Source organism: Leptonychotes weddellii, chromosome 6 (assembly GCF_054177405.1).
Source record: "Leptonychotes weddellii isolate Sample4059 chromosome 6, ASM5417740v2, whole genome shotgun sequence".
NCBI lineage: Eukaryota > Metazoa > Chordata > Mammalia > Carnivora > Phocidae > Leptonychotes > Leptonychotes weddellii.
Window position 1 is genome coordinate 35842658 of NC_138374.1, and position 27772 is coordinate 35870429.

General features: G+C 35.0%; 1 protein-coding gene across 8 annotated transcripts in view; it reads left to right on the forward strand.

Moving 5' to 3' along the window:
* The window catches only part of PARG (poly(ADP-ribose) glycohydrolase), a 98928-nt gene that overhangs the window by 60074 nt on the left and 11082 nt on the right, over positions 1-27772 (forward strand). For all 8 annotated transcript variants that reach the window (XM_081823911.1, XM_081823909.1, XM_081823907.1 and 5 more), the window contains 4 exons: positions 3380-3440; positions 8007-8082; positions 13432-13579; positions 27051-27129. In XM_081823911.1, coding sequence (XP_081680037.1) covers positions 3380-3440; positions 8007-8082; positions 13432-13579; positions 27051-27129 — 364 coding nt within the window. The remainder of the gene's footprint in view (positions 1-3379; positions 3441-8006; positions 8083-13431; positions 13580-27050; positions 27130-27772) is intronic.

A 27772-nucleotide genomic window follows, 5' to 3' on the forward strand; every position in this document is an offset into this window, starting at 1 on the left:
TAATAGATCAGTATTGCTACTCTTACCCTAGGAGCTGGGTGACCACAAACAAGTTTCTTAACACCTCTAAGCCTCAGTTTCCTCATCAGTAAAATAAAAGAATAATGATCAGTTACCTCATAGGATAGTTGTAAGTATGAAGTGAGAAGTTACATGATTAATAAATGTTAGCTATTTCCAGTAGATGGCCTTTCCTACAAGTCGATTATAAGGGAAACCAGAACATCTTAAAGTTTGCTTTTGCTAAGTAGAGCAGGTCAACTCTGGTCAAGTGAAATGAGTTCTTTTCAGTTCTGGTCATTCAGGTTGTCAGATTGTCTCTAAGTACATCACTGACTCATTTTAAGATCAATTTTCTCATATTCTTCCTTTAGTATATAATTTCACATTATAGTATACTTGGCATTTTTTTCTTTTTGAAGGTATTGCTATTAAACATTGTTTAGAGTTTTGGAAAGTAATCAATTATCAGAATGTTGATATTTAAGAGAAAAATCATGCTTCTTTGATAGAGGGTTATTTATTTCTTAACTTATTTTAGTTTTGATCTCTATACTGAATGAAATAATAAAGTAAATGAAGATTCATTTGGGTTTATGAGACATAAAGCCAAATTAGAATTTGTAATAATTTGTTGGAAAGATGAGTACATTTTTTGCTATTCTAAATTTGCTTTGCTAAATAGAATGAATTCCGTTATTATACCTAAGTAATTCAGAGTTTACCTTTCTGTCCTTGGATTCAAATCATGTATGTCTTCTCTAAAAGCTAACTTATCTAAGCTTTAGGATTTTATTGGCTTTGAGGGAAAATGCTAATATTTTGTTTTTTCAACTAGAAATTTCTAACCCATCATAAGTATTAGGAATTGGGCTGAAAAAGATAAATTATAACTAGACATTTTATTTTCTGACTTTTTCATTGTACATGGTAATTTAGTTTTTTGTGAAATATAATGATACGTGTTGTAAGTTTTTAGGATGTAAAGCTACAGGCTTAAGGAGGAATTACTCAGTGGAACAAAAGAGGTTTGCAAGTTAATGATTAATTTATATAGAAGGTCTGAAGTCTACTTAATGGAAACTACAGAAACCTATTTAAACAATATTTCATCAAATCTAGGACATTATAAATGGTAAAAAGTGTCATTATGTTATGTACCACTAAGAAGGAAAAAACACTCAGGATGGGGAGTCATAGGAGACCTCTTTTACAGAGCTGATTCACCAAAGGTCTGTACCTTCAGTCTAAGGATAGATGAGAAATTAACCTGTGCAAAAAAGGGACAGTAAAGAAACTACAAGTGTCAACATGACACTGGCTAGAGAAGAAACAAAAAAATCTCCCCTGAGAATTTGAACCACAAGCTTCAAGTTTGAGTCTGAAGTCATATTATCAGTGTGATCCACAAAAGCCTGCAACAGTGGATTTAATTCACACTGATCTCAGGTTGATGGTGTTCCCAGATGACCAGAGAAGCAGATACACATCTTCCCTGGAAAAATTCGACTTTAATCTAGACCAGTGGCAGTGACTAGATACCTTCCATTACGAAAAGATGTATCCCAGTTTCAGAAGTTAATATGCCTTTTAGAATTGATAAAATATAATTCCATCAAGACTAACTTTTCGTGTTGTCAGTGTCTACATTTTATATTTTTAATGAGGATCTTGAGGTTGAAAGATTTTCAAGGGCTTTCTGAATTATTTTCAGTATGGTTTTAGATAAAATATTTTATAGATGGAGTATTTAAAAATTGATGATTCATATGCAGTGTATATTGTGATTTTATTAAGAGAAATACTTGATTAACCAAAATAATCTATTCTAGCATAAAAGTTACCTTTTTATGGAAGAAAGGCAGTAAGAATGCTAAGTATTTTTAATTATATCTAAAGAGCCATGTTCTGCCTTTTTTCTGGCTTTGCTAGTGATATTCATTTATGAATTTCTCTTGGGATCTCCTAGTATATATGAAGGACATTTAATATTCTTATCTGCTAAGTTGCTGAATAATGATACTGACATTAATTTCTTATTAATAGAATTGCTTCTCTGGTGTTTGAATTGTTTGATCTCTTGTGAGTTTTAAATATGTTATCCAGGGGCGCCTGGGTGGCTCAGTTGGTTAAGTGACTGCCTTCGGCTCAGGTCATGATCCTGGAGTCCCGGGATCGAGTCCCGCATCGGGCTCCCTGCTCGGCAGGGAGTCTGCTTCTCCCTCTGACCTTCCTCCCTCTCATGCTCTCTGTCTCTCATTCTCTCTCTCTCAAATAAATAAAAAAAATCTTAAAAAAAAAAAAATATGTTATCCATTTGCCTTAGAGAAATTTCTTAAGGAAATCTTAAGAATATTTTATAACCCATATTAACAAAAGTCACCCATTAATATTCTACTGTAACAATTCCATATGATTTTTGAGTTGTTACTGCTTGTGACTAAGAGCAGAGAAATGTGGAATCATCCAGAGGAATGAAATGATTGTCAAGCTTTTATTGGGACTCTACCACCATTATCACTAATAGTTCCTGACATATCTCTCTTTGCTTAAGAGCTTTTCTCTTTCTTGCCTCCTTTTCTTTTTAACAGAAGAAAACAGAAGTGGCCTGGCCTTTTTAGTTTGTTCTTTGATTTGAATCAAACAAATTACTTTTGGCCTACTGATTTATTTGTTGCTTTTGCCACTAGTTAGAAAAAAAAAAAAGTAAACCTAACAAAAAAGATCGCATTCTTCTAAAATATACTGCGTTTTGATCCCCTCATATCTATTCCTCCTTAAAAACTATGTCATCTTTCTTCTCTAACCTCATAGAACACAGTAATTCCTCCTTCCAGCTAAGGTGCCTTGTAAGTAGAACAATTGCATATCATCTAAGCCCTGGATTTAGCTTTGTCAACTCCAAAGGGCGTGCCAACAATTTTCTTTTTTAATCACAGACATTTTATTTTATTATAAAATGCATAAATGTGTATACATTCACGAGCCTTTAGATGTAAGATTAAGTCCTTTCTTTGAGGTGTCTGCAGATTAAAATTCAGTTTTGTCTTTATTGTGTAAGCTACACTCATTAACGCACCTTTTTTTTTCAGTGATTTTTTACAAATGTATTCAGTTTAGAAAACTTTACCAGTGGGTACCATTGTGCTGTTTGTATAGTTTTGTGTTTTAGTTGAGGGCTTACTATTTTATAGAAGGAGTTCCTACTGTAAGGATAATATTATTTTAAATCAGTCTTCTGTTGTATTCTAACACTAAGCTTCGTATTTTTCCAGTTAGTTTTATAACCATTGTTAGATCCATTATTTTACTGAATGTATATAATCTTTCCAAAATCAAAACTTCTTTTGGGTGTGTTTTTCTCTTATTGCTTTTGTAGAACCTACTGGCTTGGTGACATTTACAAGACAGAGTCTTGAAGATTTTCCAGAGTGGGAAAGGTAATAATAATAAAAATAATCTGGGAATCTTAGAATTATAAGGGCTCTTTTACCGTGATAGGATTCTATTTTGCAACTCCTGGAAAGATGGTTTCCCAACCTCTTAGTTGCCCTAGTGCTAGGGAGTTTCCTGTAAATGATCCATTGATAGCTCTCATTGTTGGAAAGGTCATGCTATCTGAATCAAAGCCTGTAAGCCTGTGATTTCTACTCTTTGCCTTAGTCTTTTTCTTCTGAAGCAAAGTCCTATTTAGGAGTTTTGTGTGAAGACACTAATATCAACTAGAACACCAATATTTATTTTTTTAAAAGATTTTATTTATTGATTTGAGGGAGAGAGTGAGAGAGAGAGAGAACACAAGCAGGAGGGAGCAGCAGGCAGAGGGAGAGGGAGAAGCCGACTCCCCGCTAAGCAGGGAGCCCAATGTGGAGCTCCATCCAGGGACTCTGGAGTCATGACCTGAGCTGAAAGCAGATGCTTAACCGACTGAGCCACCCAGGCACCCCTAGAACACCAATATTTAATACTAATCCTTACCCTTCTCTTTTGGTTACTATATTTGTATTTTATGGTTTTTCATTCTGGAGGACAAGATGGGGGGAAATTTCTTTGTTAAAAAAAAATGTAAATAGTAGTTACCTAGAATTTGTCTGAATGATAAGAATTTTGAAGTTTGGCTGTTCACATGTACTATTGGCAGATTTTGTGAAAGCTGCTAATTTACTGTGTTTTTTTTCTTATTATTTATCTGCAAATAACTGAGAAGAATAATAACCAATCTGAGTTTATTCAGATTTGTAAGTTCCTTTGTGCCCTGAACTAGTTAATACATTTCCTAATCTAGAGCAGATCCCAAAGCACTTAAAGAAGAGTAGATCAACTTTTTCATCAAACATGAAGACATGATCAAACATACTAAATGCGTATTTTGCGTATGCATTCATGTTAACTCTCATTTTCACTTTTTCATAATTTTTATCATAGTTTGTAATTGTTTCCTTTGGAATTAGTGATGAAAGGGACTCACTTTTAAGGAAGTTAACTGGAGGAAGCACATCTACTTAAGTGGCTTTCCTGTGGTGTTTCTTATCCATCAAAGATGTTTATTTGTGAGGTGAAAGGAAGACAAACTTACTTTAGGAGGCCGGCTGCATGGCTGAGATGATTATTAGTAGAGGGAGGTGGGTAAAAGATTAAACAAGTGGAAGATAAAAACAAAAACAAAATAGAGCCAGAAAGGGAGAGAACATGTATAGCATTTTGGATGGAGTCTTGGCATATTAGAGATGAAAGGGACCCCAGGAAATCATCTCACCCAGCTGTCTACTAAAAATATCAATCAACTCTATAATATCTGTGACAGATGACAGACAGCTTCAATGATGGGAAATGCACTGTTTCACCTCAGTGTATCCCGTTGTTGGCTGCTCGTGTTGTTATCTAATACTTTCATTCAGTAAGAAACTCTGTATTCCAAAGAATCTCCGTGCCCCTTCCATTCGTGGTTCTTTCTTCTGGTGGTACAATAAATGAATCTAATTTTCTTTAACATTCAGTCTTCTTCATATATCATCATGCTTTCTTGACCCACCCCCACCTCTAACAGCGCACATAGGTACATACTAAATTTACTGATTTCTTCTGTTTTGCATGTAATATGGATTCTAAACCCTTTATTTTTGTTCTTGATACACTCCAGGCCATTGGTCCCTCTTAAAATATGGTATCTACAACTAAAAGTAACAGTCTGCTCTTATCTGCCCAGACCAGAATACAGATTGGTTTTCTTAGCTTTTCTATTAGTATCTGATAGGAATTCAGATGTTTTGATCATCCCACTTTGGTGTAGATTTTATAGATCATGCCGAGCGCTTGTTTTTAATTCAGCTGCAGATCTCTACTCTGCATCTGACATTAATTTGGCATTAACATGAAAGGACATCCATTGGTACATTACCATCTGAGAGAGAAGGAATAGGTCAAAATGCCAAGATTGGCAAGGCTGCTGTGTCAGTGAGATAACTTTGCCCCTAAGTAAGATCGAGATATTCCCCTTAACTTTCATAGGCACAATTCAACTTGATAACTTTTCTAACTTTTTTTGCCTCATTGACCTCTTTTTGTTTTAGCTGCTTCGTAAGTAAGTTGGAGAATGTTATTAATCAATCTCCCAGACTCCACAGAACCAGAAACATGTATTCATTTAAAGAGGAAGGATAAAGAAGAGAGGATTGTTGGTGTTCCCAGGAGTAGGGAGCTAAATGTGTGCCAGGAAGTTAGAGGGTTTTCTGATTTCCAGGTTTCTGCCATGTGACAGTTAACCCAGTGATTATCAGTGAATACCTTATCTGTGCTTAGTTAATCACAGAGAGCCACAATCGTCTGTGTCTTTGATTGTGACTGGTATGAAAGATTTGCTGGGGCCAATCAGGAAGTTGGAGGATGCTTTTATAAAAGTGTCTAGCAGTTTCATAATTTTATTGAGAATTGTACTGTACATTGACAGCTTCAGTTATGAAGAATAGTTGATGACAGATGAGATTTCTGTTTTGAAGTCCTGACTGATAAACTAGAGATTTCTGGATCATGCTTCTTTTTGTCTTTTCAGTAGTATCCTCATGGGTAGTCTCCCTTAGCATAAAATGGCCAGGAAAGTAGGATCAAAAAACAAACAAAAAAGGACGTTAAAAAAAAAAAAGATCAAACTTGTGTCATTACTTTCTAGAAGAGATTTAGAAAGTAATTTTTCTAAAGGTATAGCATACTGTTAAAGAGTTTGGGCCATTGTTAGGGCTACCTGGCTTCATATCCTTGTTGCTTTGTTGCTTATGAGTCTTGGGCAGGTTACTTAAATGCTTTCTGTGCATTATTTTCCCATTTGTAAAAAGAGATAGTAATAGGGTTGTTGTGAGGATTACATGAGTTAATGCAAGTGGAGCTCTTAGAACCTGTACTGAATTGCGTTGTTTAAGGCTGTTAATCTATTGGACTGGAGCTTCCCCAGAAATGTATTTGGACTCATTGAAGTCAGGAGGAAAGTAAATCCCAATAATAATGCTTCCCCCGTTAAATTGTTTTAAGAAATATATAATTGTTTTAAAAAATATATAGTCCCCCCCAAAATGAATGCCACCCTTATGTAAGTTAGGCATTTGGATCTCATCTGTTATATTCTATTGTAATTTATATTTTTTATCAAGTAAGTAATCAGGGAAAATCTGTTACTGAAAAATGTCATCACAAATACTATTAATAAAATGGAATTGGTTTTTTAATATAATGTAAGCCAGGTAAATACTGTAAGGGAGGAAAAAGTTTTTTCTTGACCTAGTTAGGGTCCCAGGCTGGGTCTGAAAACTAAAAGGACAAAGATTTAACAGGAGAAAAGCACACAAATTTGTTTAATGTAAGTTTTACATGTCACAGGAACCTTCTTAAGGAAATGAAGGCCCAAAGAAACAGACCCACTTACTTTTTTGCTAGGTTCAATGAAGAGTAGACATCTCTGAGGAATTTGACAGATTAAGAAATATGAGGTAATTGTAGTTATCCAGGGAAAACTTAGCAAGGCCTGTTTGTTAGAATTCTTGGCATCCCTTTTTCTTTGGATAAGGATGTTCCTTTCCTCCAAATACAGGGTGGGCACCTTGCACATGAGGGTTTTATTACACTGTGAGGAGGGGAGGAGGTCATAGTGACCCTCCTGCTTCTGCCATTTTCTCAAACTTAATTCAGCTTAAAATATTTGATATACCATGATGCCAAATTTTGGGGTAGCATGTCAGTGACTGTGGTCAATGAAAGGGAAAGAAAATAATTGTGACTTACAAGTAATAGATTCATCCATCAATTTTATTAATATAAAAATATCATAGATCAGATTTCTGTGGCCTGTATTTTCATCAAGACACCCCCACCACACACACTCATGTGTACAAGCTAGTGAAAATAGACTCCATCCCAATATATATGATTTATTGCCAAATTTTTCTGTATTTTTCTTTAGGTTGCCAACTCTAGCATAATAATAAAATTGCATAGATTTTTTTTTTTTTACATTTTGAGAAGTTTTTCAATTCTTAAAGAAGAGAAACTAATATTTTATAGGAGAAAAATGGGTTTTAAAGCAGCATGTTATCCCATTTTAATTTAAATATGTGTATTTAATATTTGAATAAGAAAAAGTTTGGGAGAATCTATATCAAAAATGTTAACCAGGCACCTGTTTCTGGCTTTTAAGATTTGGAATGGTGTCAATATTTCTTCTCTAGTTATGTATATTTTCACATTTTTCCACAGTGAAATGTTTGTCATTAAAGGTAATGGATTATCGGGGCACCTGGGTGGCTCAGTTGGTTAAGGAACTGCCTTCAGCTCAGGTCATGATCCTGGAGTCCCGGGATCGAGTCCCGCGTCGGGCTCCCTGCTCATTGGGGAGTCTGCTTCTCCCTCTGACCCTCCCCTCTCTCATATGCTCTCTCTCTCTCATTCTCTCTCTTTCAAATAAATAAAATAAGAGAAAAAAAAAAAGGAAAAAAGTAAAGGATTATCTTTTTAAATTGTAGATGTGAAAAACCCCTGACTCGATTGCATGTCACTTATGAAGGTACCATAGAAGGAAATGGTCAAGGCATGCTACAGGTAGGTGGATCACAACAGTGTGCATGTGTTTGGGACTTATTCTTGCCAAGCTTCTGACAGCAAAGGAAATATGAAAACCTGTTTATTTATCTCCTAAACTGATTTAATGCGAAGAAGCATGATAGCAGAATGGAGAAAAATGCCAAACAGATCATTTTGACAGCCTTGGTAAGACTGTTATTTGCCAGTGTACGCTGTTTCTTAACGTGCACCTCTTTAAAAAGGCTTTGACAGAAAATCTTAAGATCTGGACAACATCAGGCCTCTTAGTTCAGACATTGATGTAGATTGACAGTGGATGAAGTTCCCAGAGTATAGTCTTGACAAGCCGTCACCAAGTAGTTTTGTTCTTTTTCTTTAAAGGCTCTTGCTCTGCCCCAAATGATGACCAGCTTGAAATGTTTTTCTGCCACCAACCTTGTTTAGGTCTTAGGAGGCAGACATCTAAAACTGATTGATAAGAAAGTCCTCTCTCCCATATGTAACAGTTTCAGGCACATGAGCCAACTATGCTTGCTGTCTTTTCCCTGTTTCAGAGCAGATTTTGTCCATCTCTCAATCTTTGTTACTAATCTGTGTTACTGCCTTTACTATAAAAATATATATTTTTGGAAAAAGGAGTTAACAAAACACCCTCTGTATCTAGCTTTAAATTGTTGTAACACTTAACCTGAACATGTTTTTCTTTTGCTTTATAGTGATTTTTTAAAAATCACTAATCAGAGACAAAATGTTAGTGATTTGTGTTCATATCCCATTTATAAGAGCATTGTAATTTCAGTTTTCTTTGAAAGATGCTGTACATCATTTCACTTATACTGGAAATTGCTGATTTTTCTTCTTAGATCCTTATTTGGTGCTTATATTGGGTCAGAAGTTAAATCATTTTCCTGAGAATGGACTAACTTTTTTGAATAACAATGTATACTGTAAAATGACTAGACTCATTTGCATTTGGCTTCTTATGATATATTTATGCTCTCAGTGCTTAGTGAAACTGAGATTCTTTTTAGAATGGCCTTTTCAAAGACATATTTGTAATTAAAATCTTCAAAGGGGCAAACCATATTTTGCTTTAAGTCACTCTCTCCCAGTAATTTTTTGAGATTATAAACAGAAATACTTAGATAACTGAATTAATATTTGTCTGGCACTTAAAATTTTTAAAAATTTGTATTTAATCATTACTTTTTTGTAAACAGTAATTTTGAAATATGCTTAAAATTTGTTTCAAATGAATGTTACTTTTTTCACACATTTCCATCTTGATGATGTTCTTTTCTACATTAAAATCTTGGATTTAACTGAGGGAGTCTTAATACACATGAAATAAACAAAGCTACTGCTAGTTAGCACCACAGGAATGCTGACCTTTCCTCACAATACAATTCAGCAAGGAATTATTTAGCAACATTCAAGGTTGAGATTCTTCCCACTTTTCTGGAATATATTGTAGATGAAATGTGAAACCTCAATAGATTAAAAGAATTCTGTAAAGGCTTCTATTAATTATTCTCCCTACCCATGCCGTGTATCCCCAGGAGATTGGGGAATATTGTATTGCAATATTTCAAAGCTCCTTGTGTAGCATATAAATTACATTATACTGAATGGCAACAACAACAAAACCTCTCTAAGGATTGTTATCATTTCTCCCTTTTCATCAAGTTATAATTCAGAAACTGACTAATCTGAACAAGTAGCTTTAAAGTAAAGTGAGTTGGAAAATGGCTAAAAATAAAGAAGCCCTCATATGCTTGTTTTCATGTACTGGAACAGGTTTCTCACCTATAATAGAGAGCCTTTTATTAAGAACTTTTTTAAGTAGTAGAAAGTTTGATTTTTCTAAAAGACCCCTGCCTTCAGAGGCATATTGAGTTTAGTATAATGTATTTATTTCTGTGCATACCTTTCAAGTAATAAATGTTGGCCTTTTATTCAAAGAATGAATAATAGTATGCACATTGAATGTATTTCATTTATCATTACCAAGTTGTACATAAGTTGGATAGAACTTATCTTTTTATTTTAGTTGTGTACCTTGTTCCAGTAAAAATTAAGTTTTGCTGATTTCAAACCTAATGTTTGTTTCTCATTTGTATTCACAGTACTGTTATGCTTAGCTAGTCTCTTGATTTTCAAGTGCTCTCCATTTAAATTTTTGCTGGGTCTCATTCCTTCACTTTCTTCCCCACTGACCTGTTTGAGGTCCTAGTAGTGCTTATCTAAACTATTCAGTAGTCACCTACCCAGCCTCTCTGCTTTTAATTTTACTCCTTTCCAATTCATTCTTTAAACTCTAGCCTGAATTATCTTTCTAAAACACAGGTCCAGTTGTAACTTTTCTTCCTAGAATTTTTCCAAGAACCTTCAAAATTAAGTACTTTCCTTGACCCCAGAATACCTCATCAGCAACTATAATCCTTCACATACTCTATATTGCAGACAGGCATCAGGAATCTGCTTAACACTGTCTTCATATAGCTCTGTACAGTTGTTTTTTCCCACGTCCTTGTGCAGTTATTCCCTCTGCCTGAATGTCAGCAAAATCTAGTTTGAATGCCATGTCTCCTTGCTCCAATTTTAGTTAATTGTATTATTTGGGAAGGATCTAATACATTCTAGTAGGTTCTTTAGTAATCACCTTATTCTGCTTATGTGCTGGGATCTCATCTAGATTGCAAATGCTGTGAAGTCAGGGCTCATGTCATACTCATCTTTGTATCACATGGTTCCCAGCACAATATTCAGTTGATCTTTGTTGAACATTTTAAGCCATAAATCACCCAATGCATAATGACCTTATATGTTGAAAGCAGCTAATTCTAATCAATGGACTAGTTCAACTAAAATTAATTTTCTATATAAGCTAAAGAGTTACTCTTTTTTTTAGTGTTGATTTAGTATGCCAGAGTATAAAATATATATGGTTCTCTGTAATAACTCATTTCAAGAACTTGTCTAGTCATATTTTTCAGTATTTCTAAGTTTTTCTCTAATGAAAGAAGACTACTTTACCTTCTGTTAATTTCTGTCTTTTTACATGTATCTTTATATATCAAAAGATTCATATTCTTGCTTTACTCTTTTGTAAAACAGACTTCAGATTACTATGTAGTATCATAATTGCTTTAGAGAAAAAGTTTTAGGAAATCTTATATTTGACAATAGTCTGAAAGTATATGTAAAATAATAGAAAAAACGTATATTGGTCTCTACCCCTGGTTCTTTGCACAGAGCTCCTAAAACCCCAGTAATATCCTAACTGATAAGAGCACTAGAGGCATCTTTTGTTCTGATATTTGGTCTTTGACCCTGATTTCCTGAAACAGAGCTCCTAAATCCCTTGGAATTTCCTAGGTGATAGGAGTGTGTTTTGTTCTGATGAGGTGACTTTTGGTGAGCTCCTGGATAGTTTCAGGATGGGGGCTGGTCACCAAAAAGATTAAGCCATGATGAGAGGTTTGGAACTTTTACCCCACCCCCATTTTCTGGGAAAGGAAGAGGGACTGGAAACTGAGTTAATGCTTGATCATGCCTAAGTGATGAAGCTTCCACAAAACTCCCCAAAAGTACAGGATTCAAAGAGCTTCCAGGTTGGTGAACATGTGGAAGTACTAGGAAAGTGCCTTGCCCAGAGAGGCGTAGAAACTCTATGCTACATGGGCATGGTAACTGGGAAGAGGCATCTGTATCCCTTATTATATCCTTTTTAATAAATCAGTAAACATAAATAAGTGTTATCCTGAGTTCTGTGAGCTGTTCTATCAAACCACAGGAGCAGGTCATGGGAACCCCAACTTATAGCTGGTCAATTAGAAGTATAATTGACAACTTGGGACTTGCAGTTGGTGTGTGAAGTGGGGCAGTCTTGTGGGACTGAATCCTTAGCCTGTGGGATCTGATGTGAACTCCTGGTAGATGATGTCAGAACTGAATTGAATTACAGGATACCTAGCTGGTGTTTCAGAATTTCTTGATGTGTAGAAACCCATACATCTGGTGTCAAAAGTATTGTGAGTGTGGTAGTAGTGTAAGAGGAAAGGAGAGACACAGGAGTATGTTTTTTCTATACAGTATATAAGCTTCTCTTATATTACTTACTAAATTCTTTTTGCATGTGTATAGCTATGTATGTACACAGGGTGTTGTGTATGTGTGTAATCTAAGTCCTCGAATAGAAAAATCTAAGGCAAAGCTGGAAACCATTAAGTTTTTATTAAAATTCCAGTTAACATACAGTGTAATACTACTTTCAGGTGTACAATTTAGTGATTCAACACTTAATTATAATACCTGGTGCTCATCACGAGTGTACTCCTTAAACCCCATCACCTATTTAACTTATTTAACCTATTTCCCCCCTCCCACCTCCCCTCTGGTAACCATCAGTTTGTTCTCTATAGTTTTTTGGTTTGCCTCTTTCTTGTGCCCCCCTATGATCACTTGTTTCTTAAATTCCACATGAGTAAAATCATATGGTATGGGTCTTTTTCTGACTGACTTATTTCACTTAGCATAATACTCTCTAGCTCTATCCACATTGTTGCAAATGGCAAGATTTCGTTCTTTTTTATGGCTGAGGACTATTCCAGTTTGTTTATTTATACACACACATACACCCCACTCTTCTTTATCCATTTATCAGTTGATGGTAATTTGGGCTCTTTCCATAAACATGTACTCTGATGTTTATAAGTAGCATTATCAACAATAGCCAAATTATGAATCTTTGTTGTTAAACTAGGTTTTCTGTTTTCATTTTTTTCCTTAGCTGTATTAAAAAAAATAGTTTGTAATGTTTATACAGTTTTGCATTTACAACTGAATTTAGGATGAAATTTCCATCTCTTTATTCTTTCACAGAAGAAGAAGGTTACCCAAAAAAGGGCAATTACTAAGTTTCTCAGTTCTTTTAGGACAAATGTTTGATTGCCATATTATATAAGAAAGATACAATTAAAGTCATAAGAAATCCAGAAATGGAAATTGAATAGTGAATGGTGTGGAAATGATCTTAAAACCTTTCCAAATAGTTTCCCTTGATTTGTGGCCCTTGGAGTTCATAGAAGGTTTGTAAACAAGAGTCTGTATAATTACACTGAGGCTTTTGCCTAAAAGCTCCGTTTTCCAGGTTCCTTCTAAGGTTTTAGAATCCAAAGGAATAAGCAGAGATGTTAACTGCAGTGAGATGGAAAGAGTACATTCAACCACAACCTATTCTCCCTGGGAAAATTACTAATTTGGGGATTGATTTATATGGGAAATGAAAGGAAGAGGGAGAGTACTTTTTTATCATATATGTAGGTATTTAGATCATCATTTAACATGCCACATTTTCCCAAATAGGTGGATTTTGCAAACCGTTTTGTTGGAGGTGGTGTAACCGGTGCAGGACTTGTGCAAGAAGAAATCCGCTTTTTAATCAACCCCGAGTTAATTGTTTCACGGCTCTTCACTGAGGTGCTGGATCACAATGAATGTCTTATCATTACAGGTTAGTTATGGGAAGTCTGTATGATAGAGTAGTTTTCCCCATCTATGAATATCTAACATGAAGGCTAGAAGCCACCAAGATATCACTATTCTGTATCATGGGCATTAGTCCCTATATTTTTATTGATTAATTCTTGGTTTTTTGAAATTGTTACAGTTTTATTTTCCTAATCTTGAGTAAGACATTTTATTCCCACCTTTTCTTTCTTGGCATCTTTATCTGAGGAACAAGGGTAAAAACTATGCATTTACCCTCCAGTTTGAAATTTTATGATATAATGCCCTTAAAAAGAGGATAGTGATATGTCTTTGAACATGTATTCTATTATTATTCTTTATTTTTTAAAGATTTTTAAAATTTATTTGACAGAGAGAGACACAGCGAGAGAGGGAACACAAGTAGGGGGTAGTGGGAGAGGTAGAAGCAGGCTTCCCGCAGAGCAGGGAGCCCGATGCGGGGCTCGATCCCAGGACCCTGGGATCATGACCTGAGCCGAAGGCAGACGCTTAACGACTGAGCCACCCAGGCGCCCCCTATTATTATTCTTCCATTATGTTTCCATAGTGCTTTGTTATACTTTAGTATGAAGACCTATATAAATAAAAAAAACACAGTTACAGTAGTCAGAGAGAATCAGTAAAACAGAGAGCTTTTATAGAAGAGAAATAAATCAGTAACCTTATATTAACCCAATTTCTAATCCTAAGAGAAAAAAATGTGATGATCTGAGTGACTTTTCTTGATTTAAGTTAATATGGGAGGAGGAGAGAGGGAAATATGGTCAAATTTATACTTTAGGTCTATTATTGAGATTTAAATTTTTTATTTAAGTTTTTTTAGCTTGAGATACTACTATGTCACTGTATTTTCTTGTGAATGAGCTACAAAAAAACTAATGATTAACTCATAGTTCTTAAGAAATTCTTAATCAGCCACCATAGGTAAGTTAAGCCTTTTATTCAAGGAACATTCCCACATAAAAGCCATAATCAAGTCATCTGCTGCTGATACTTTTTTCTTTCTGCAAAAGGATTTCTTATTTCCTTTTTGAATCTGTTGCTGCTTTGAGATTAGTGTAGGAGACTAAACACTCACCTGGTTTGGAGAATTTGGTTGACTGTTATTCTGAAAGATTATAATGAGAGAAAAACCATCCCCTATGAATTATATCAAATTTATACTCAACTAATTTACCTCCAAAGAGGTACATGCCAGAACTAAGACTCTGAGATCTAAGCCTGAAGCCACTGTCTTTGCTTCAGATATGTTTATAGGCAACTTTCAGGAGAGTATCTAAATTTTGTTCCTTATATTTTACTTTTAAGATTTACTTTTAAGATTTTCTCCTTGTCTTTGAACAGTTTGATTATGATGTGTTTAGGATCTCTTTGATTTTATCCTATTTGGAGTTCATTGAGCTGCTTGAATGTTTAGATAAATTTGGGAAATTTTTGACCACTATTTCTTTAAGTATTCATTCTGTCCCTTTTTTTCTTCTCCTTCTGGGAATCCCATTATGCATATGTTGGTACATTTGATGATGTCCTATTGGTCTCTGAAGCTCTGTTCATTTTTCTTCATTCTCTATTCTTTCTCTTTCTCAGACAGGATAATTTCAGTTGACTTATCTTCAAGTTTATTGATTATTTTTTCTGCTTGCTCTAATCTGCTTTTGAATTCCTCCAATGAAATTTATATTTCAGTTACTGTACTTTTCACCTCCAGAATTTCTATTTGGTTCTTCTTCTTCGTCTTTTTTTTTTTTTAAGATTTTATCTATTTGAGAGAGAGCACGAGCAGGGGGAGTGGCAGAGGGAGAGGCAGACTCCCTGCTGAGTAGGGAGCCCACAGTGCAGGGCTCGATCCCAGGACCCTGAAATCACGACTTGAACCAAAGGCAGATGTTTAACCGACTGAGCCACTGGTTCTTCTTTTTAAATAATTTCTATCTCTTTTTTGAGTTTCTCTATTTGTGAGGCATTATTTGCATATTTTAGTTCTTTAGATATAATTTCCTTTAGTTCTTTGAACATATTTAAATAGCTAATGTCTTTGTTTAGTAAGTCTAACATCTGGTCTCCTCAGGTACAGTTATAGTTGACTACCTTTTTTACCTGAGTAGGTATCTTACTTTCTCTTTTCTTTGCATATCTCAATTTTTTTTTAAAGATTTTATTCATTTATTAGAGAGAGTGTGTTTGTGCACAAGGAAGGGGGAAGGGGCACAGGGAGAGGGAGAAGCAGACTCCCTGCAGAGCAGGGAGCCTGATGCGGGGCTCGATCCCAGAACCCCAGGATCATGACCTGAGCTGAAGGCAGATGCTTAACCGACTGTGCCACCCAGGCGCTCTTGCAAAATCTCAATTTTTTGTTGAAAATTGGACATTTTAATAATGTAGCAGCCCTCAGAATCAGATTTTCCCCTTCCCCCAGAGTCTGTTTTTGTTGCTATTTGTTATTTAGTGACTTTCCTAAACGAATTCTGTAAAGTCTGTATTCTTTTTTGTGTATGTTCATTAAAGTCTCTACTTAGTTAGGTTAGTTTAGCTAATGATTGGACTAAGATTACCTTAAATGCTTGGAACCAATAAGTCAATCTTTTCTGAAGGACTCTGTGTATACATTGGGGCTCACCTTCAATACTCTACCAGGCCATTGACATTTGCTTTCTGCTTGCACTTGGCACTTCATTTATTGCTTGCATAGAGCCTCAAGGTCAGAGTAGTGAGCTTAGGATATTCCCAGGTCTTTCGTGAGCATGTGCACAGCCATGGTCATGCATGTAGACTTCTGGATTCCTGGGGATACTAAGAATTTTTTAAAGCCCCTTATAGATATCTCATTCTTCAGCTTTCCCTTTGAAACTTTTTTGGTTAGCCTATTATTTGCTCTAGCTGATGTCTACTGCCTCAGGTAGCCATACTATTAAGCAATTGCATGAAATTGTTTCCAATAAACACCCCTGGGGATTAGGCTCTTTGCACTGACTTGATGCACTCCAAGTCAGGTCAAATAAAGATGGTCTTATGAGTGAGGTCTTCCAGGGAGCCACCAGACAGGTCAAATGATGACAGTTCTCTGAGAATGGGGCTTTGAAGGAACTTCATCACTCTTCTGACCCCTTTCGTGGTTTTTACTGTGATTACAAACCGTTGGTTTTTAAGGCTACTCTAGAGCTCAGGAGAGTGGAATAAAAATAGGGAGAGTTAAAATGTCACAAAGCTCATTGTTTTTACCAAGATTCAGCCAATTTTTCTTTAATGAACCCTCCTCAGACTGCTGCAAGCCTTTGGTTAATTCCCACAGTTCAGAAAAAGTTGATTCTTATAATTTTTGCCAGTGTTCTCATGGCTTTTATGGAGGAGAAAATTTTCAGAGGTTTTTATTTAATCATTTTTGCTGATGCATCCTTACCTTTGGTAAGTGCTTGTTGGGGAAAAAAAAAGGCTTTCAACAAGTTATTCCACATTATTTGGGTATCTTATTATTTCTTATAATATCTCTGTGATTCTGCTCTTTTGTTAATTTTCTAAGTTTATGTAGGAAATTAAGAATGGAACCTCAGCAAAGAAATTTCCTCTTGGATAAAGCCTCAACTATTTGAAGTTAATAACCAAAGTATTTCATCCAGAATCCTGAGGTTGTAATCCATATTGTACCAAAATGTAAAGATAAAACCCTTCTATCTTCACTGTTGTCTCAACTCCTTTATTGGTCATCTGTCTGCTATTATTGTTTATTATGTGTACAGATAGGAAGAATGCAGTTGGAAGGTATTAAGGGGAAGGAAAGTGCAAGGGATTGCAGAATAAAGAAATTAAACTGTCATAAATCCAGTGTTGGGCCAATAGATACTTTGAATATGAGTCTTATAATGTTTTAGAGAGCTCTGAAGGTCTGGAATGTGACTGTCTCCAGCATTTGGGTGTTATCAAATAATACTTTAAAAGATTTTTAATTTTTAACAGCTAAGCTAGATTTGAACTAAAGACTCAGGACAGAATATTTCATCAGTTTTAAAGATGAGTTTACATCCTTAAAATAAAAAAGTTGGTAGAATGCTGGGTATTTAAACTCAGAGCTAATTTGTTTCATTTGCTTTATTTCTTCTTTACTAGGAGAATAGTAGGTCTCTTATCATCTACCATTAGTGTCGCTGTAAATAAAAGATGTAATTTTCTTCCTAATAATAAAAGGAAAACACTAGAATTTTTTTCTTTTTTTAAAGATAGCTTGTCCCCAGTCTAAAAAAAAGATCACCATTCTGGAGTTATATCTGTTCTCTACCTTACCTATAGCTATTGTAAAATGAATGGAAAATTGAAAATCCATGACTCACCTTCACATCTATGATTACTTCAGGCTAGGGACATCCGGGGTGACTTTTAACTCAGCATTTTTCCCCACATCCACTTAACTCTATTATAGTGCCTTCTAATTAATATCTGTGATGTGATGTTCCCATAATGGAAATGGCCATTTCATCATCTATTTGATGTTGGATTTCTGCCATCTCCCTTCTCAGGAGACTCTTAGCCATGCACTGCAATCTATCTGCCTGATCAATTCCATTCCTTCAATGATTCATCCAGGCTCAGTGAGCTAATGGCTGTGACTCTGCTGCCTGAATCTGTAGAAGAGTTTGAGAAATTAGAAATAAATTAAATTTATCATCATTTTGGGGCATCTGGTTGGTATCAGACTTTGAAATGAATATGAAACAGGTCATGAAACAGGCAAATACTTTTATCCAGATAGTGTTATCCCTTTATTTGCTGTGATCCTCCCTGGAGGCAGCCATGAGTTAAAACCTTTCAGTAAATATAGATAGAAAGAATCTCCAATCTTACCCGCCTCTTTTTTCCCCCTTTCTTGTGTTCTTCTACATCATCCAGCAGATAGCTTTAATGCGAAAGGGTGTTACCATGGTTCTAAGAGTTTGTTTTATTGTTTCAGTGTGGTGAGTACTTAAAGCGGATGCCTAGACATGAAACTTACTGAGCAGAATGTTAGTACATTTAACATAAAACCTGCCCTCTAGTGAATCAAATTGTCCCAGACATCACAGATCCTTATATCTTTTGTGAATGTCAGCATATCTGATAGAAAGTAGAAAAGTGGACAGACACCATTGCTTACGGTATTGATGCTTTTTATAGAGCAACAACACTAGAAGCCCATCACTACAAAAACAACCCATTGCCAACTAAATGATACCAGCTCACTGGGAAAGATCCAAATTCAGTTGTTTAGCTTTTCTTCATTTTTCTTAATCATGGCAGTGAAAGTCAAAGTGTTCTATCTCCTGAATAATCATCACTGTATGAGTGCTACTAATAAAAGCAGAGTAGATGGCTTTGCTTTTATACAAACCTTATTTCCAAGGGCACAACCCATTGGTACATAGAATTTTTTAATCTCCAAATATTTTTTTCTCAGTTCATCATAAACTTTCATTACTAGTAAGAGAAAAATAAGAACATTTCTTATTACTAAATCTAAAAACTCATTAACCTGTCACAAACTTATACAAAGATTTTAATGGGTTCCTTCTAGTTTTTTCCTTAACTGAAGATTAATTTTTGAGAATGAAGTCTTATAGGTTATACCTACAGAGAGCTATCACAAAAGTCATTCAATCTTCTGTCTCTTGTTTCCTATTATCACTATTAACCTTTGTATTTTCATCATAGTTTATCAATATATTTGAATTTAAAACAAGGGTATCTGTTTTTCAGAACAGACAGTTGACATAATTTTGAAAGATGTCTACTCTGAAAATCCAGGATTTAATTTGTTTAGAACAAAATCATCTGTATGTGCATCTTTGATTTCCCATACCTGAAAGAAATTAATCTGGTTTCTTTTAGGAAAGAAGGACAAAACCATCCTAACCTAAAATAGAAATATGATAATTGATATTTTGTATTTTCCAACCACTCTCTTTTGAAAAGACAGGTATTTGTTTTCATAGTTAAGAGATCAGAGTAGGCAGTTTTGTTTTTTATAAATAAGGAAAATGAAGCTTGTCTACTGCTGGGCAGAAAATAGAAAGGAACAGGACTGTTCTGTCTTTATTTCCAGTCAGGTCAGTAGACCAGGTTGCTTTTAAACCTCACATAAATGAAATCATGTATCTTTGGTTTCTCTACCTCCTTGCAAAGTAGAGTCTGATGACACCAATACTAACTACTTTATGGTTTTGAAGACTTTTGAATTCTTCTTATATGGTTTTCCAAGGAATTCTATGAAGTAAACAAGATAGGAATTATTAACAACCCTGATTTTCAGATGATGAAATGAAGTCCACTGAGAGATTTGGTTACTTAAGGATTCACTTTGGGTCCCTCATGTCTCCTAATCTTAGTGTGGTGCTCTTTTTACCATGCCAGGCTGTCTTTGTAAATGTGAATTTTTTTATATGTGTCAGTTACATGGTACTTTCAGATTAAGTCTTTTTGGAATTACAATTTTAACCTCAGTTAATACAGTGTTCTTCCTTTTTTGCTTGTTAATTATTATGTTTATGCAGCAAGTACTTAACTGCTTCTATAGTCCTTTTTTTTTTTTTTAAGTAGGCTCCAGACCCAATGTGGGGCTTGAACTCATGACCCTGAGATCAAGAGTTGCATGCTCCACCAACTGAGCCAGCCAGTCACCCCCCTGCATATGTATTCTTGCGTTAACAAAATGCTAATGTAGACATACATGTTAATGACTTATAATTCCTTTCTTGAGAAGCTGGCAGTCTAGTCAAGGAGTTAGATTACATTTTTAAAACAGCTTTATTGAGGCATAATTGACATACAGTAAACTGTATATTTAAAGTGTACAGTTAGGTAAGTTACTTTTTGATGTATGGCTACATACATGAAACCATCTTTTGCCCATGTTTTAATTGGGTTATTTGTTTTTTATTGTTGAGTTTTGAAAATGCTTTATGTATTTTGGATACAGGTGTTTTATCAGATGTGGTATATCTTTTTATCATATGTGGTGTATCTTTTCATGATCTTACAGTGACTTGTTTTTATTTTTTGTTTTGATTACTGTATAATAATATATTACTTTATAATAATTCTCAAAATCAGATAGTGTGAGTCCTCCAACTTTGTTCTTCTTCAGAGTTGTTTTGGTGAATTTTAGAATCAGTTTGTCAATATCTACCAAAAAGCTTCTGGAATTTTAATTAAGGCTGCTTTGAATCTATAGATCAATTTGGGGAGAATTGACATCTTAACAATATTTAGTCTTTGACACATGAATGAGATAGCTCTGTTTATTGAGGTCATCTTTAATTTCTCTCAGTAAAATGTATACTTTTCACTTTATACTTCTTTTATATTTGCTCACGTTTATCCCTATTTCATATTTTTGTTGCTATTATAAATATATTTTTAAAATTCCAGTTTGTGATTGTTCATTGCCACTGTGTAGAAATATAACTGACTCTCAGTTTGCAATTTAATATTCTAAGTGCTTTACTGATGCTATGTGCAGAGTACTGTGGAGCACAGATAAGGGACCACCAATGCTACTTACGGTGTCAAGGAAGGCTTACACAAGAAACAACATGAATTCTGTAATTATTTTCTTAATTTGTAGCTGCGTATCTTATCCAAAATCCTAGATGAATTTATAGAAATTAAGGTATAAATTATTTTAAATTTTTGAAAATTACTTCTAAGAAGCAGTATGCTAAGTAATAGACTAGAAACTTTTAGTATTGAGTTTAAATCTTTTATGTTTTTATTGAAAATTTTAATCATAAATGAAAATAGAATAGTATTTTTCATAGCTTTTTAAATATTTATATTGTATAGATATTTTTATATTTGTGTGTATATGAGACATTTCAGACTCTCATAGGAAAGTTGCAAGAATAATACAAGGAATTCCCATATAATATTCATCCAGATTCACCAGTTTGCATCTCTTCTCATCTGCTTTATCATTCTCTATTTTCTTTTCCTGATCTCTCTTCGAGAGTACATTGGAGACATTGTGCCCTTTTACCCTAAATATTTTGCTGTATATTTCTTAATAACTAGGATATTCTCTTAAATCACAACAAAATTATCAAAATCAAGAAATTTAACATTAATAAAGTACTATTAGTTAATCCCTAGTCAATATTTTCATTTTGTCAATTATCCTAATTATATTCTTTGTAGCTTTTTTCCCCCCAGTCTACTCCAGTCCAGGATCACACCTTGAATACAGTTGTCATGTATCCTTTAAAGTAGGACAGTTTCTCAGCCTTTCCTTGTATTTGTTTACCTTGATATTTTTAAAGTATATAAACCAGGGGTGCCTGGGTGGCTCAGTCGTTAAGCGTCTGCCTTCAGCTCAGGTCATGATCCCAGGGTCCTGGGATCGAGCTCCGCATCGGGCTCCCTGCTCCGCGGGAAGCCTGCTTCTCCCTCTCCCACTCCCCCTGCTTGTGTTCCCTTTCTCACTGTGTCTCTCTGTCAAATAAATAAATAAATAAAATCTTTAAAAAAAAATAAAGTATATAAACCAATTACTTGATAAATTGTCTCTTATTTTGGGTTTGCCCAATGTTTCTTTGTAACTAGATTCAGTTTATTCTTTTTTTTTGAGAGAGAGAGAGAGAGCACGAGCGGGGTGAGGAGCAGAGGGAGAAGCAGGCTCCTGGCTGAGCAGGGAGCCTGATGCTGGGACACCGGGACCATGACCCGAGCCAAAGGCAGACGCTTAACCGACTGAGCCACCCAGGCGTCCCCAGTTTATTCATTTTGATAGAAATCCCACTGAAGTGATGTGTCCTGCTCTAATGTATCTTTTGAGGAGAACAGTAATACCACTTTGTCTCAGTGTTTATGATAAATTGTCATGATTTGGTTAAGGTGGGATCTGCCAAGTTTCTTCACTTTCAAGTTAGTCTTTTCCCTTTGTAAGTAATCTGTAGTTACGTATTTCACATTTTGAAACTGTAAATATTCTTTCCTCATCAAACATTCACCCACTATTTTAGCACCCATTTTCTTAACTCTATCATTCCTCCTGCATTTAGTAGTTGGCACTCTACTGTAAGGAAGGATTTTCCATTCTCTCTTATTTATGTATATTTATTAATATTTATATAGTCACATGGATTCTTATTTTATTCAATGTGTTATAATCCATTACTGTCATCTGTTTTGATGCTATAGTGTTCCAGATTTTGTCAGTGTTAGCTGTTGTGTTCCTTTGCCCATCATTCTTTAATGCACTTTCCCCTTTTTTGGCATTAAAAGAGTTCTAAGGTCATCTTGTATATTCCCTGCCCCAGCTCTAGATCATCTATCTCTCCAAGGAGTCCTGGATTTAGAGTAATTTTTAGAAATCAAGATTTGAGGGGTGCTTGTGTGGCTCAATCGGTTAAGCATCTGACTCTTGATTTTGGCTCAAGTCATGATCTCAGGGTCCTGGGATTGAGCCCCATGTCAGGCTCCCCACCCAGCAGAGGTTCTGTTTGTCTCCCGCTCCCCTTATCCCTCCCCTCGCTCACGCTCTCTCTCTGTCTAAAAAAAAAAAAGAAATTAAGATTTGAATACTCAGTATGCTTATTGCTATGAAGGGTGTCATTGCTTCTATGCCTTCATCAGACAGACCCAGGACATATATGATATAACCACACACATGCATATACATATAAACAACTGGATTCATATGGCTACCTCCCATTGCCACGTAACATCACAACATAAATTCTAGTCTTCCTCTTTTCTTATTTGAGTAAACCTAGAATACAGAAAAGGTGATTTCAGAACTTCTAAGCCATGCCACTGCAAATAGCAAACCTGTTACGTGGAGCTCAGCTGACATCCTTGTCAACATTTAGTGTTGTCATTCTTTTTGATTTTACCCATTCTGTCGGGTATATAGTGGTATCTCACTGTGGTTTTAATTTGCATTCCTCTTATAACTAGTGTTATTCAGCAGTATTTCATGTAGTCAGTAGAGAATTGTTTATCTTCCTCTGTGATGGTTATGTATAAGTCTTTTGCTTATTTTTCTAAATTGGGTTGTTTGTATATTTTTATTGTCTAAGAAATCTTTATGTACCCCCAGTGTCATAAAGCCATTCTCCCATGTTTTCTTCGAAGTCTTATAGTTTTAGGTTTTATGTTAATGCCTTTATAATAATTTCAGAGTAATTTGTGTTCATAGTGTGAGGTAGCAATTGAAGTTTTTGGGTTTTTTTCTATATGAATAGCTAATTGTTCCAGCAACATATGTTGGAAGGACTATCCCTTCCTTCCCCAATGGATTGTTTTAGCACCATTGTCATGAGTCAATTGACCATACAAGTGTGGATTTATCTATGAATTCTATTTAGTTCAGTTGATCTCTTGGTCTTTCCTTAGGTCACAACAAGTAAATATTGAACTCAGATACTTAAATCCTCCAGTTTTGTTCTTTTTTCAGAAATGTTTTGCTTATTTTAGGTTCTTTGCATTTCCATATAAATATTAGAATCGCCTTCTCGATTACTATTTTTAATGTCTGCTAGGAATATCAAAAGGATTGAGGAATATTTGTGATTACAATATTGAGAAATACCATATTGAGTCTTCCAACCCCTGAGGATGGTCTATCTTACCATTTATTTAAATCTTCTTTACTTTTTCTCAGTGGTGTCTGCTATATCTTTTGTTACATTTACTCCTAAGTATTTTATTGTTTTTGATGCTCTGGTTAATGGATTTTTGAAAGTTTTATTTTCCCACTGTTTGCTGCTATTATATAGACATATCTTTGATACTACATTTATTAATGAGCTTGTCTTTCTTTTCTATAATTTTTCTTTTTTTCTTTCATTTCCTGGTGATTCCTTAGGATTTGCTACATAAATAGTCATGACATTTGCAAATAAGGATAGTCTTACTTTTTTATACTCTTTTTGATTTTTCTTTCTTTTTTTTTTTTTGCCTTATTATGGTGGCTAGGACTTCACTACAATGTTGGATTAGGTGGAATGTTTTCATTACTGTGTATGAAGTTAGTTGTAAGTTTTCATGTAGTGGTCCTTAATCAGATTGAGGAAGTTCCTTTTTTTTATTCTCAGTTTTATTGAGAGTGTTAATCATGGTAGGTGTTGAATTTTATCTTTTCTGCAACTTTTGTTAGGATTATGTGGGGTTCTTTAATCTATTAATGTAATGGATTTCATTAATTTTTCAAATGTGAAATCAAAATAAAAGCAAAATTGTTGTCTTTCTGATGAATTGACCCTTTTATCATTATGAAGTGTTCCTCTTTATCTTTCATAATACTCCTTGACTTCAAGTTTGTTTTATCCAATATTAATATAACTACCCTCACTTTCTTATTAGTGTTTTCATGTTTGTTTCTTTTAGTTTATAGGTTCTGCTCTCTTTTTTTCCTTATAATTTTTTGTAAGCAGCCCAGACTATTGGTCCTGTAGAGTTTCCCATGGCCTGAATGTTGCTGATTACATCTTCATGGTGATATTTAACATGTTTCTCAGTTATCTATCTATAAGTTAATAAATGTAGAGGCCATTTGCAGTCTTGTTCACTACATTTAGTAATCTTTGTGTATAAAAGCTTCAAGTTGTTTAAGTAACATGTAAGAAGTTAACCTGACCCCAAAAATGAAAATAATTTGCTTTTGGATGAAGAACTGACAGTTCATAATTAGCATGTCGTGATTTGATTTTGTGTTCTTTTTATTTTTATTAAATATGTTTTCTATTTTTTTTTAAAGTTTGTTTGTTTGCTTAAATAATCTTTACACCCAAGTTGGGGCTTGAACTCACGACCCTGAGATCAAGAGTCATCCTCTACTGACGAGCCAGGCGCCCCTGTTTTCTATTTTTAAATATATATATATTTTTTGGAAATACTGTATATTCTAGTATCATTTTTTCCCTAATATTAAGTCTTTGTCACAAATATCTTCAGTATTGGACCTTTACTGGATGAATAGTCATTTTAATAAGTAGTGTTCAGCTGTCTGAAAAAGTCAGTCTGCTTGCATTTTATTTACCAGCAAATTTAGGGCAATTGCACTAAAAAAAAAAAAAAAAAAGTCACTACTCTTAGTTGTCAGTGTTGTCTTGTTTATTCTTTTTTTTTAATTTCTTTTTTATATGTGAAAAGTATTATCTTGCTCAGGGTTTTCAGCTTTTCATTTTACGGTTTTGTTGATTCTTGAAAAGTTTAATTATTGAGTTGACCATAGGAATTGGAATGATTTTATTTAGTTAAGCAGTAGGACACTTTTGGCACTATCCCTCCTGGTATGTCCAAGGAGAAATCTCTGGGGGCGCCTGGTGGGCTCAATCTGAGGAGCATGTGACTCTTGATCTCAGGGTTGTGAGTTCAAGCCTCACACTTGGTGTAGAGATTACTTAATAAAAACTTAAAAAAAAAAAAGTAGAAATCTTTGTTATGTGGCAAGCTTGGTGCATGTTCTCATCAGATGAATTTTAATTATGCTTTAGTCCCCGTGCCTTCTCTGTCACAGTATTCTGGTTTACAAAGCCCTTTGAAGTAACTTGCATATGGATAGGCAAGTCCTAGATTTAATTTTAATGATACTTTTCTTAGCAGGGAATGTCTTTATGTAAAATTGCTTTCTCAACAATACAAACTAAATATTACCATCAGATTACTGATATTGAAGACATTGGACCTTTATAAAACAGTCTGTCACTCATGAAAGACATTAATATGACAGAGCATATTTTGTTTTCTCTGTTGATTGAGATATTTATCTCTGTATGATAAACATTGCAGTGGCTTTTATAGGTGTCATTATAGGTATCATTTCCTTATAGAAAATAATAGGTCATTAAGACCAGTGAGGTTTTTTTTCAGTTGACATTTGCCAACAGATATTTCCAGAAATGAGGATTAAGTTTATTAACAAAGTCCCTTTAGGGGGCGCCACTCGGTTAAGCGTCTGCCTTTGGCTCAGGTCATGATCTGATGAGGGGGGAGCTGGGATTGGCCATGTCAGGCTCCCTGCTCAGCGAGGAGTCTGCTTCTGCCCCTCCTCCCGCTCTAAAGACCCAGAGCATGCAGCTTTTTTTTTTTAACTATTTATTTATTTTAATTTTATTTTATTATGTTATGTTAATCACCATATATTACATCATTAGTTTTTTTTTTTTTTTTAAGATTTTATTTATTTATTTGACAGAGACATAGTGAGAGCAGGAACACAAGCAGGGGGAGTGGGAGAGGGAGAAGCAGGCTTCCCGCAGAGCAGGGAGCCCGACGTGGGGCTCGATCCCAGGACCCTGGGATCATGACCTGAGCCGAAGGCAGACACTTAACGACTGAGCCACCCAGGCGCCCCTACATCATTAGTTTTTGATGCAGTGTTCCATGATTCTTTGTTTGCGTATAACACCGAGTGCTCCATTCAATACGTGCCCTCTTCAAGCTTTTAAGAAAAATCCTTCTGAAAAATAATGGCAGATTATTTGTTTCAGGTACGGAACAGTACAGTGAATACACAGGCTATGCTGAAACGTATCGTTGGGCCCGAAGCCATGAAGATGGAAGTGAAAGGTGAGTTCGTTTCTGACTTGAGTATTGCATGACCAAAAGCTAAGGAATGTGGGTTTGACCTAGTACATTCTGTCTTCCATCTACTCTTACTTTGGAAATGTAACTGTTGTTTTAAGTTGAGTATTACAGGTTCATTGGTAGTTAAACTAGTATTACCATCTCCATATACAAAAGGGAAGAACAGAGAAATAAAAGCCAAAAGTATAAACCAAAAATAAGGGTGGAACTCTTGTTCTTTACCTGTCAGCTACCAAATGTAAGCAGTCAGTGGAGGTTAACTTCCAAGGCCAAACTTACTTAGAATAGGTTCTTATTAGAGCTTAAAGCCTTTAACCAGCTTATTTATCCTTAATTTTTCTGTGAGATTAAGTAGGTGGGGAAACATGTTGGGACAGTTTGCCTAATGCCACAGGACGGTTAACAGCATGACCTACAGTAAACTTTGCTGAAGTCTCCTATTTCTTACTGAAAAATGCTTTTATACTTTGACATATTTGCTTCCTCGCGAACTTTTAGGGGGTAAACTTTTATAGAAATGGTGCCTGAGTAATATTCCATTGTATATATATATACCAAATCTTCTTTGTCCATTCATTAGTTGATGGATATTTGGGCTCTTTCCATAATTTGGCTACTGTTGATA